This window comes from Rattus norvegicus, chromosome 10 (assembly GCF_021556685.1).
Source record: "Rattus norvegicus strain SHRSP/BbbUtx chromosome 10, alternate assembly SHRSP_T2T, whole genome shotgun sequence".
NCBI lineage: Eukaryota > Metazoa > Chordata > Mammalia > Rodentia > Muridae > Rattus > Rattus norvegicus.
This window is the reverse complement of record NC_141543.1, coordinates 66,906,927-66,920,135: the sequence shown is the minus strand read 5'-3', so window position 1 is coordinate 66,920,135 and position 13,209 is coordinate 66,906,927. Positions and strand designations below refer to the sequence as shown.

The following is a 13,209-nucleotide window of genomic DNA, read 5'->3' as shown; positions in this document are numbered from 1 at the left end:
ATCCTGTTTTGAAAAGTGGAACCAAAATTGTTTTTAAAGTATTGATTGATGGGTGTGCCTACCACCCCAGCACCCTGGAGCCTGAAGCAGAAGGATCATGAGTTAGCTTGGACTGCTGCTTTAGTTAGGGTTTTACTGCTGTGAACAGACACCATGACCAATGTAAGTCTTATAAAGGACGACAACATTTAATTGGGGCTGGCTTACAGGTTCAGAGGTTCAATCCATTATCATCAAGGCGGGAGCATGGCAGCATCCAGGCAGCCATGGTGCAGGAGGAGCTGAGTTCTACATCTTCACCTGAGGGAAGCCAGGAACAGAGTGTTCCGGTCATGGAGCCCTTGCCATAGACGTCACCTTTGGCTGGCTGTGCAATTGGCCGTCGGTGAAACAAATCTGGCAGTTTATAACCTGGTGTGGTTTTTAAAACCATCACCCTTTTTGTCACGAGTATACCTCTTTAAGACCAGGAATGGCAGCTGGGCATGGTAGGGCATGCCTGTGATCCCAGGACTTGGGAGGCTGAAGGAAGAGGAGCCTGAGTGTGAGGCCAGTCTGCGCTACATAGCAAGGTCTTGTCTCAAAGCAGGCAGGCAGGCAGGCCACAGCACAGGCGAACAATACAACAGGGTCCTAGAAAAGTTGGAAGCAGGAAGAAGTGGCACATGTGAGTGGTACTGCCTTTTGGACCCTTCAATAGAATCTGTTGTCATTCTGGCTTTTTAGGTCATCAGTTTTGATACTCAGAAAGTAAAATTTCTTGGGATCTTTTCTGGCTCTGTTTTTTGAATGCCTTGTAGGTTCACAGGTTAGCTTGATGTTCTTTTCTCAGGGAACAGGTAACTAAAATATCCGTTTCCTGAAACAAGACTGGGCGTCCAGGGAGCGAACTAATAACAGTGAGAGGCAAGTGAGAAGCAGCTGTCACCGCCAGGAGATGTGCAGGCATTTCTGCTGCCTGAACTGCTGTATGCTGTTTGTTTTACCAGAGGCCAGGAGGACCCAGCAATGTCCTGAGAGATGCGTGCCTGGTGGCTAATATTTTGGACCCCAGAATCAAACAAGAAATCATCAAAAAGTTTATTAAACAGCATCTATCAGAGTATCTAGTACTTTTTCAAGAAAATCAAGATGTAAGTATTGACTAGATAAGGTCAGATGAAACTATTTTGTTGGAAGAGAAACTAATGCTGCCTCCCTCTGAGCTATCCTTTACTAACAGTTAACTATTTGTTAACAACTGTCTGTTGTGCGCTGAACCACAAATCCCCAGACTGACTTTCCAGGTTAGTGGTTCTTCACCATTTTGAGTCACTGGCCGTTTGGAGAAATTAATGAAAGCCATAGCTCTTCTCCCCAGAAGAGTGTACCTGTGCACAACACTTTGCATACAGTTTTAGCCAATACATAGACCCTTGATGTCCAACTATGTCCCCAGGTGAGAACCCCCAGTTCAAGGAAATAATGTGGTGTAGACCCTTCCCAGTGGCAGAAATGGAGGCTGGCTATCCTCTCTTGTGTCCTGGCTTCTGCTTGCTATTACCACTTCTGAGTACTGAATGGTTTTGTTCCCTCCTTCCTGAGGTCGCCTGGCTGGACAAAATTGACAGACGTTATGCCTGGGTAAAACGCCAGCTTGTGGACTATGAAGAGAAGTATGGTCGGATGTTTCCTCGTGAGTGGTGCATGACAGAGAGAATCTCAGTAGAATTTTGCCATGTGACGAGGTAAGTTTCAGCTGTCCCCTGCTTCCAGACCTGGCTTCCGTGTGTTCTGCACATTGGACATCATTTCCATGTCTACCGAATGATTGGCACCGCCCTCACAACCACGGCCTCATCTTCTCTTCTTTGCTCCAGGACATCCCCATTGTCTAGACCTTGCCTCAAACAAGTTGCCTTACCACGTGACCTCACCAGTCACGTTTGTCTAGAGTGACTGACTGACCATGCCACATTTCCCTTGCTTCTGGATTGTGTACATCTGTGCAGAGGATGTCCTTCCATCATCATTTGACTTCTGACTTCTAGATGGATAGCTCCATGAGGACAGGGCAGTCTCTCTTTGAGGACTTGGCAGACACCAAGGAAAGAATTTGTTGGATGTATTTCCATAATACAGCGTTTCTACTCTGTAATTTCTTATGGTGGCATCTGAACATCCTAGGCATTTTAAAGACCTCCCTTTTATCCTCTCTGCTGTGTCTGTGAATATAGTTTAGGCCACAAAGTTCCTTATGGAAGAATTACCCCCCAGCAAAGTTAACTGAGGTATCTCCAGGACAGATACAGCCACAGTCACACTGTTTATATTTATCTGTAACTATACCACACACCTTGGTAAATGTTTTCCATTGCTGTTTGTTCCATTGTAACAGCATGTAATTATGCTTGTCTTTAGATTAACACAGGAGGGAAAGTACCTGCATCTAAAAAGGGCTCAGCTGCCTTAGGGTCATTTATGGTATTCTGTCTCTCTCCTGCCCCCTTCTGTGGCTCTCCCTTTCTTTCCCTCCCCCACTCACGATGCTGGGGATTGAACCCAGAGCCTTGAGCATGAGTTCTCTACCATTTTGGCTATACCCGATCCCAAATCTTCCTTAAAAACTGATAGAAAGTACCTTCAAACTATATACACTGTGAGACAAAATGTTTTTATGTATTATTGATTTTATTTTTTAAAAATGGACTTTTAATGCTTACATCAGTTTCAAATTCACATCATAATTAGGTGGTCATTATAGAGATTTCCCATGCACCCCTCACAACCACCTTATTACCAGCATGGCTCCACCTTCCTCCACTGGCATGCCTGTTGTCCTTGAACCTACCTTAACAGGCTCACCAAAATCCATGGTTTATGTTAGGGTTCACTTTTGGTGGTGTACTTTGCCGTCATACATATAGATCAGAGATACAATATTTTTTAAAAGATTTATTTGGACTGAAGAGATGGCTCAGAGGTTAAGAGCACTGACTGCTCTTCTGGAGGTCCTGAGTTCAATTCCCAGCAACCACATGGTGGCTCACAGCCATCTGTAATGGGATCCGATGCCCTCTTCTGGTGTGTTTGAAAACAGCTACAGCATACCTGCATAAATAAAATAAAGCTTTAAAAAGATTTATCTATATGTATTTGTATGAATGTTTTGTCTGCATGTATGCCTGTGCTTCTCTGGGAGCCACACAGGCCAGAAGAGAGCATAGTGTTCCTTACAACTGGAGTTACTGATAGTTGTAGGTTGCCACATGGGTGCTGGGAGTTGAACCTCGGTCCTCTAAAAGAGCAGCCAATGCCCTTAACTGCTGGGCTATCTCTCCAGCCTATCATATAGATTTTAATAAATAGTCAAATCTTAAGAGTGACCTTCTTGAGAAATTGCTTACTAGTTTCTCTCAGCTTCAGTTGAGCACACTTGCCAAGGCAGGCCTGTGCAAAAAGAGGCCTGAGCTAGCTGGGAAGTTTACTAAAGACTGCAAGTCTTGCAGGCATTGCTGTTTGCTGTTGTCCCGGCTAAGGCAGTGCAGCTATTAAGCTTCCTTGTGGGACTTTGGTGAATATCCTGCGGTCACACTCAGGCTCAAGGTCTGGCTCTGTCGATTGTGTGGGAAGATGATGGCTTAGTGTTTACTCTGAACTCACCTGTCACTGTTACCACATAACCTGCATTCTGCAACAGAGCACCTAGGTATGATACACATAGGCAGAAGCAGCCAAGCATATAATATTGTCTTTCACTGAGTCTCTGATGGGCATTTCTAGGGTCTTTGATCTGTATTGAGTTCTTTAGAAGATGAAGAGCTTTGAAATTCAGTAATTCATGACTTGTGTAATTATATGAGATATATAGATTATATGGGAATAAGTTTCACCCTGTTATTAGCAAATGACTGAAAATTTGAAGTTACAGGCAAGGTATTATGCTGCATGCCTTTAACTCCAGCATTCGGGAATCTGAAGCAGGCAGTTCTCTGAGTTTGAGGCCTTGGTATAGGTCAAGTTCCAGGGCAGCCAGGGATATATACAGTAAAACCCTGTCTCAAAACAACAACAACAACCAAAAAAAAAAAAAACCCACATAGAGATATAAATATAGTAATAACCATGTATCAGATTAGCATCTCCATGGGTGGTGGAACAATTCATGAGTTTGAAAACAGCTTTTATTACAATATATTGTTATAGTTGTTTTGTTGTTTAAGTTACTGATGCTCTCTTACTGTGCCTAATTTATAAATCAAACCTCTCTGTAGATATATGTGTGGAGAAAGCATAGCATATATAGGGCTTGGTACTATGTTGGGTTCAAGTATCTGAGGAAAGTTCTTAGACTGTGTCCCCTATGGGAAGGAAGATGATTACATCTCTATTCCCTAGGCTTTAGACTGAATTGGTAATAGACCTCAGAGTTTGAATGATCCTATATGTTTTTCCTGAATGAATGTAAACTATTTCCTTTGACATATAGTTAATATTTAAATACATATATATTTATGTATATCCTTCATGTATTATGTTCCCCATGTGCATGCCTGTGCCTGTGGAAGCCAGAAGAAGCTCTCCTGGAACTGAGTTACAGATGGTTGTGAGCCATCGTATAGGTGCTGGCACCTGAACCAGGTCTTCTACAAGAACAGCAAATTCTTTTAACCATTGAGCCATCTCTCCAGCCCACTTTACGATATCATGAATGAAAGATGTTTAACAGCTGTCTTTTTCTTTACTTTGAAGGACAGAACTTTCCAAAATCATGCGAGCCAGAGCTAAGGAAATTGAGGTGAAGTTGCTTCTTTTTGCCATTCAGAGAACAACTAACTTTGAGGGGTTTCTCGCAAAACGCTTCTCCGGTTGCACCTTGACAGATGGAACCCTGGTAAGACCTTCCTGACGGAGCTGGGTCTGGATACCAGAGGCTGGGTGGCCAGACTTCCTTCACAGTTTCTCTGTCAAGCTATCTCATCCTTTGGCTCCTGGTCTCAGATGATCCTTCCCTCTCAGCGCCAGAGAAGCTAGGACCCTAGGCACCTTGCCACTGCATCCTGTTTACTTTTCTCTTTTGACAGGGAAAATGAGCCAAATTAGTGATTGCAGTACTCCTAACAAAACTTGATGTGGAGTCCGAACTGGACATTATTTGTTTGTTTGTTTGTTTGTTTTTAAATTTCTGCCTTATATTCCACACTGAGTTATATACAGTTACCTGCGCTCGGTTACTTTGATTCATCCCTGTAGAAGCCCCCTGCTGTGTTCAATTGACTTCTAGGCCTCACAGAGATAATAGTAAAAACTGAATTGTGTCTACTCTGACAGAAGAGTAAAGATGGGGTTAGGACTGAAGCATGGCTCCCCATGCATCTCTCACCCCTGCAGTGCTCTCTAGCTCCCAGCTTTCCAGTTCTAAGGTCCTGCACTTGGGTAGGATCCTCCCCTCTCCCCCATAAGACCTACCTCAGTATAGGGGGCTGGTTGCTCAGCACTGGGCTGAATAGAGGTGGTGTGGTAAACAAGGACAGCAAAACCACTGAATGGTAAGTACTATTCTGTGGGTAGAAAAAAGTTACTGGGAGACAGACTTCAGGCTGTTTCTCCAGAGCAGAGAGCAGCAGCCTGGCTGGGAGCCTAGGCCTAGGGTTCTAGGCTTACAGGCAGATCCCTCTCTTTTGGGAGATTTTCCCCCATGTCTTAGGTAGCACAGGGTTCCTGGACCAACCCTACCGGGAGGGGTCTACACCTGTTGCAATCAGGCCGGTTTATGGGTAGCAGGTGTCCTTTTACGTGTGCAGGGTGGCTGTTTATGGAGGTAGGAGGAAATTGCAGTTGTCCGATGAACAAGGTCACTGAGTCTTAGTGTTCCTAAGGAATGCTGGGGGCTAGGTCTCTGTCTCCTTGTGGCCATCTCCCTGGCTGAGCTCAGACAGCCACTGTGGGGTTTGGCAGATTGTACTGCCATCTTAGGTGCCCACTTGGTGATGTAAAAATGGCGGTTCTGTTTTAAAGCAGTGTCTCAAGTCCCTATCTGCTCAGACGCACTCATGATCTTACTAAGAGACAACTGGAATCACAAAATACAACCTCCACACTTAACATAAGAGACAGGCCTGTAATCCTAATACTTGGGAGACAGAGGCAAAGAGGATCAGAACTCAAGGTCATTCTCAACTACAAATTAAGTTTGAAACTACCATGGGCTACATGAGCTCTGACTTAGAAACCTAACTAAGAGACAGTAACACAAAAACTTCACAATAAATAAGTAAATAAGATATATAAACAGACCTCTGCATGCTTCTTTTTTTTTTTCTTTTTCTTTTTTTCGGAGCTGGGGACCGAACCCAGGGCCTTGCGCTTGCTAGGCAAGCGCTCTACCACTGAGCTAAATCCCCAACCCACTAACTCATTTTTAAGATTGGTTTTATTTTAGTAATAGAGGAAAAAATAGGTCACAAATGGATGAAAGTATCCTTGTCCTATTTCTGTGATGAAACACCATGACCCAGGCAACTTTTAAAAGGAGAAGGAGCGGGTTCATTTTCATCCTAGCAGGGAAGCAGGGCAACTTGAAGGCGTGTGTCTTAACCAGGGTTTTATTGCTATGCTGAAGCATCATGACCAAAAGCAGGTCGTGGGAAAAGGGCTTATTTGGCTTATACTTCCACGTCACTGTCCATCATCGGAGGAAGTCAGGACAGGAACTCAAGCAGGGCTGGATCTGGAGGCAAGAACTAATGCAGAGGCCATGGAGGGGTGCTGTATACTAGATTGCTTCCCCAGGCTTGCTCAGCCTGCTTTCTCATAGAAACCAGGGCCACTGGCCCAGGGATGGCCCCACCCATCATGGGCTGGGCCCTCCCCCATTGATCACAAATTGAGAAAATGCCTTACAGCTGGGTCTCATGGAGGCATTTCTTCAACTGAGGCTCCTTTCTCTGTGATAACTCCAGCCTGTGTCAGGTTGTCACATAAAACCAGCCAGTACTGCATGGCAGCTAGAGTAGTGGCAGACAGCTCACATCTTGAAGCAGAAGCAGAGAGCAAACTGGGAATGGCACATGGCTCTTGAAGCCTCAAAGCCTGCTCTTGTTCCAGCAAGGCCACACCTCTAAAACCTACTCAAACAATGCTACCAACAGAGGAACAAGTATTCAAATGCCCAAGATTCTAGGGAACATCTCAATCAAACACCATTGTCCTTAAAGAAAATACAAGTCACAAAAGGGACTAGTTAGCAGAAAAACCACTGAAACAAGTATGTATGTCGGGGCTCACACTAGGACTAGCTCAGTGATAGAGGCTTGCCTTGCATATACAAGGCTCTCTCTAGGTTTTATCCCAAGTACTGCAAACAAATGAAAACAAAACAGAACACAAACACACACACACACACAAACACAGAGACACGGACATGACACTGAAGAACATTGTAATTTCTTTATGTACTTTTCTCAATTGTCCACTGTACTCCATGCACTTCTCCAAGTCAGTCAATGTCTAACAAAGTTCAGCCTCTTCCTCTGGATCACTGTCTGTCTCATTTATCAAGTCTCAGCAGCCAATCTGCATTGTAAGCCCTGATAGGGGATCCCATAGACAGTGAGGATTTTTTCTTCAATGTGAGTTTTAGAACACTACTCGACTGCCATGGCTCCCTCTAGCTTTGGTAGGCATCATTCGCACTGGTCCTGGTCCCTGTCATCACCTCACTCTGGACTAACAGGTCATCCATTTTGTTTGTGTTCTGTCATCCTTGATGGGAAGGACTCTGGTAAACCACACATCGCTCCTGACCATACTTGGAGTAGATGGCCCTAGGAAGAGAGGCCTCAGGTCCCAGACTAGCTACCAATCACCTAATCTGATGATCTGCTGTCCCCTGGTCCTTTGCTGCTTGGCTCCAGAGAAGACTTTCTGAAAATCCTTTTTTGAATACCATTTTGCTTTAGACTCTCAGAATAAACTACAAAATGGATCCAGGTGTAGCTTGATACTATTGAATACATGTTACATTTTATATAAAGCTAGTGGACTGGTTGGGAAGCAATCAGGGAGCAGGCAGTGAGTCAGCCAAACAGCCAAGCTGTCCAGAGACCCTGCTTTGCTGTTTGTTACTTATGGCATCACCAACACACACACACACATACACACACACACACACACACACACACACACACACACACACACACACACACACTGCCCCAAGCTTTCCAAGGTGACTCTGAGGATAAAGGATGCATGACATACATTTTTAACTGGAAAGCTTTAAGGATGGTCTTGCTTTGTCTGCCTGTGCTAGCACTCCCAAGTTCTATCCCCACTCTGTCCTTCAGCTCTTCTTGTAGGAGTGAGCAGCCAGTGTGTTTGCCTCTTGCCTCAACTTCTGACCCTGCAGGAGGGATTTAAGGAAAGTCTAAGGCTCACATGCCTTGAAATTAAAAGCAGATGTCCGTATGGGACTTAACTGTACCCACATGCACGTTAGTGACTGGATGATTAGATTGAAGGTGAGCACATTTTCTCCGCCTGCTGCTGAAAGCAGAGTAGATTGGGGTTAACTGCTCTGAATTTGAAGCTTCTTTTTCTTTGTCTTTTTAAAAATAAGAATCCTCCTATATCCTGCTGCTAGGGTCTATTTCCTTTTGGCTAGTGCATAGGTTATCCTTCAAAACAGAATTGTCATTTAGTTTAGAGGTCATTTTAATGTAATGTATACTTTCCCAGCTTAAAAAAAATAACACTATAAAGATATAAAGTTGCAGAAGTGATTTTCTGTTTTGTCTTATTTTTGGTTTTGGATACAGGGTCCTACAGCCCAGGCGGGCCTAGAACTCGGGAGGCAGGCACCGCTACACCCATATTGTGCACAAGAGCATTTAGTTACAAAGCCTGCACAGAGATCCCACCTTCCTGGCAACTTAATGCCTGCCTTAGGGAGGCCATCAGGAGGGAAGGGGAGCTCAGGGTTTCCCAGGCGTCTATTGTAAGCGAGAAAGTAGCTTTGTTACACCCGAGCATCTCTCATCAGAGTTTGAAAATGTCTACAAATGGTTCCTTTTTAAGTTTTTTCCTGAAGTGTGTGTGTGTGTGTGCATGTACACATGCCTGGTGCCCATGATCAGAAGAAATTATCAGATTCCCCAGGAACTGGGTTAAGAATGACTGTGAAACACAAGTGTGTGCTGGAATCAAACCTTGGTTCTCCACAAGAACAGCAAGATCTCTTATCCACCGAGTCATCCACCTCACCTTCCTAACCTTCCCAACTCTGGGACCTTGAGTACAGTTCCTCATGTGGTAGAACTCCCAACCATAACATTGTTTTTGTTGCTACTTCATAACTGAAGTTTTGCTACTGTTATGAATAGTAATGTAGTTATCTGTGTTTTCTGATGGTGGTCTTAGGTGACTCCTGCTGCTCTAGCCCCTATAAATGATTCCTTGATGCTAAAGGAATGTACTCTAACATTTGATAGCATCTGTGATGGTTTAGATATGCTTGGCCCAGGGAGTTTGGCCTTGTTGGAGTAGGTGTGTGGCTTTAAGATCCTCATCCTAGCTGCCTGGAAGCCCATCTTCTCCTAGTGGCTTTCAGATCAAGATGTAGAACTCAGCTCTCCTTGCACCAGGTCTGCCTGGATGCTGCCATGCTCCCACCGTGATAATAGACTGAATCCCTGAACCTGTAAGCCAGCCCCAATTAAATGTTGTCCTCATAAGAGTTGCCTTGGCCATGGTGTCTGTTCACAGCAGTAAAACCCTAACTAAGACAGTTTCCTAAAGGATAATTAGGTTGTGCCTATTTCTAAAGAGAAGGTAATACTTAGTCAAGATATAAAATTTGGAAATGATAGGTATGAGTGAAGAAGCAGAAAAGAAGGGATCCATTTTCCCATCAGAATTGAGGACATTGGTTTCCTTTATATATTGTGTAACTGACTGCAGGTCATGTCTAAAGAAAGTGCAGTTTTAGCCATTTTGGAGACGATCATGGCCAATACCTAGGCTTTTCCAACTCTGCCTCAGACTTATCATACATTGGTTTCCCTTCTGTGCATATATAAAATCTTTTTCAAACTCGCTGTGTAGCAGGGGCTGACCTTGAACACTCTATCTTCCTGCCTCTGTCTTCCAAGTGCTGGGATTAATTACATATGTGCTACTTTACACCTGGCTGTTACCTACATATTAACTACATGTTAAACATTGATAGAGAACAAAATATTTTTAAAGTAAGTTCTTTTTCTCCTTAACTGAAGCTTTCTAGTCTGTTTTTGAGACTCCCTTATGAACATAAACACAGAATACACATTTTCTATTTTCTGTTCAGAAAACAAAATCCTTTATGTAGAAACATTTGTGAATAAGTGCTAGTCGAACAAGAAAATCCTCTTCAAGTGTGCTCTGTACAGAGGCTCAGAGAAAGAGAAGTTGGATCGGACAGATGCTTGTGGGTTAGTAGGGGAAAGAAACCCGTAAAGCCATACAATGTGAGATATGAGCGTGTGGCAGCAAGAGTGGGGAGGGTAGTAAACACCAGGTGTGCTCAGCCCCCACCCCACGCTCTTGATTGTCAGCTAACGCCGCAGGCTGCCTAGAAAAGTACAAGTCGGTGACGAGCTAGTGCAGTGTTTACAGAATGAGAAGTGCAGAGGGTACAGGGCTTTCATCTAGAACCAAAAGCTTTCTCCTTCAGGGAAAGGGGGGAAATGGCCTTAAATTTCAGCGTTCCTTCTTTGATAATGTAACATGTCCAGCCAGGGCCTCAAAGAGGACTTGTGTGTGCAGGCCCAGATGTGGAAACGCACCTGACTGCAGCCAGACTCTTCTCACAGTAAATGAGACAGCTTGGCTGGCCTATGTGTGGCCCCTTCTGTTTGGAAGGTGCCGGGAATCCCATGTGAGCCAATCAGTGAGAATTAAGTTGCTTTATGAAGAACTTTATCTTCCCGCTTGGACTTGAGATCCACTGTCGTCATGTCCAAAAGAACAGATTCTCTTAAAATTGGAAATCTCTTCCCTTCTTGGCAAATACTTCATTTCATCTAGCAGCACTCAGTTTATAGAATATGTCATTCAAGTTATTAAAATCCAAATCCAAACTAGCAGTTCTCCCTGGTCTACAACAGCTGCGGAGGAGGAAGTGTGACCAGGAAAGGGTGCCACTGTCCCAGTGGTTGCTGCGGGCTAGACTTGCTTTCCCCATGCCACATTAATCTGAGCAGGGCAAGCCTCTGAACCATGGCTTGGGCTTAGTCCAAGAGCATTCTTCAGTGGGGTGCTGAGTGCACAGTAGTGGGGCTAGGAAAGGAGGAAGCATTTTGGTGTGATGTTCACACCTATAAACTGAGCGCCACTGCTTCTTTTTCCTAGAGAGATCCCAGAGAGATAAGTCAGCAGGACAGACTGTCTATGAGGTGCTGAAAAGAAATTGGTGCTGCTTTACTAAGTGCACACTTATGCACACCTGCAATTCCAGTACTAAGAAGGCAGAGGCAGAAAGGTGGCAAGTTCAAGGCTAACCTGACCCCCTACTAAGACACTGTCTTGAAAGGAAGAGACAAAGTCTAAGGCCTTACTCAAGTCACCATCCCTAATAGTATTAGTGGAAGCCACTGCTCATAAAGGTTTCCTTGTGTGCCAGATTATGTGTCTGGCTGCTTGTTTTCCATTTGAGAACAGAGCTGAGGCTTGAGAAGCTAGGCAGATCTAGTAGTAGAGCCTGGACTTGAACCATATGTCATATCCAGAGCCACCCCCTCCCCCGCCACACACACACTATACAGGGTCTTCAAATAAGTGAGATCCCCGTCAGTCTCCCAGTAACTCCAGCCAAAGTGTGTGAGCCTCAGCCCTTTCTTTCCCTTCCCTTCCCTGGTCCCCTTCCCCCTCCCCTTCCCTTCCTCCCTCCCTCCCTTCCTCCCTTCCTCCCTCCCTTCTTCCCTCCCTTCCTTCTTCCCTCCCTCCCTCCAGAATCCATGCCTCCAGCTCAGTCCCATCCCCCTCAGTTCTCACCGCAGCACTACCGCAGCCCCATACCATCTCCTGTCCCTGCTGTAGTCTGTCCTCCCAAAAGCAGTGGAAGGATTTTATTTAAGTTTTTAAATATTAAATGTATCCATTCATCCACTTTGTGTATGTGTGTGCTTGCTTGCTTGCTGGCTTGCTGCACACATGTGGATGTCAGGACAACTTGGAGGAATCAGTTCTCTCATTCCCCTGTATGGATTCTGGGGATTAAACTTGGGTCGTTGGTGTTCATGGCAAGTACCTTCACCTGTTGAGACATCTTACTGTTAGATATTTTTAGAAGTTATACTAGACAAAGAATTTATATTAGTCCTACATAGTTGAGCGGCTAAAGGAGACCACTTGAGTGCAGGAGTTCAAAGTTAGCCTGGGCAACTTTGTAAAAACTGGGACCCAGTTTTGTTTTATTTTTAAATTCAAATTAGTATCTGTTACTTGTAAAAGCCCTTCATGCCACTTTCTTGTGATAAGAGGAAAATCTTAACATGCCTACAAAAGGTACTAGACTGGGCCCTCTGCCTTGTACCTCACACCTCTGCCATCCTTCCTGCAGACTCCCCAAGACTGCTGCTGGTGGTGCCTTCCCCTTATCTACATTCCTTGCTCTTTCCTGCCCCAGCCAGCCAGGTCCTCAGCCCCTCTCACAGGGCCTCCCTTCTTAGTCTGTTCCTTTTGCATGGCCCACGCAGTGCAGGTGTCTGGACGGGGCAGACACATAACTAACATCCATTGCGTGGCCGATGAATGCTGCTGCCCAAGCCTAGAAAGCACTCACCCCACACCTCTCACCCGAGCGGCTCTCTGTTCTGTCTCCAAGGGCTCTGCCCTCTACCTTGCGTCTTCATAACAATTACTTTTTCTTCAGACATCTTACGATGCGTTTCTGTGGTTGATTAAAGCCTCAGTCTCAGCAGACTGAGGGCACAGCAGGTCTCTTACTCGATGCTTTCCTGGGTACCCAGTACATCCATTTGTGAGTGGATGAAGGAAGAAATGCAGGCCACACTTGGAATGTGCGTGCCCTAATAATGTGCTAGGGGTTTCTGGTCCATGATTCCCTCCATGACTTCATCAGTATGCAGATAGAAGAAAGGAACTCACTCACTGTGACTAGTAGTTCAGGGACCCTGCTTCACGACGCTCTGCATGCTCAATGCTGCCTTTCATGCTGTCTTTCCTTTTTCTTTC

At 44.9% G+C, this 13,209-nt stretch overlaps 1 protein-coding gene across 1 annotated transcript in view; it reads left to right on the top strand.

Moving 5' to 3' along the window:
* Vps53 (VPS53 subunit of GARP complex) overlaps positions 1 to 13,209 on the top strand; it is a 118,882-nt gene that overhangs the window by 52,482 nt on the left and 53,191 nt on the right. The window contains 3 exon segments of the mRNA NM_001105813.1: positions 990 to 1,133; positions 1,585 to 1,727; positions 4,732 to 4,873. Coding sequence (NP_001099283.1) covers positions 990 to 1,133; positions 1,585 to 1,727; positions 4,732 to 4,873 — 429 coding nt within the window.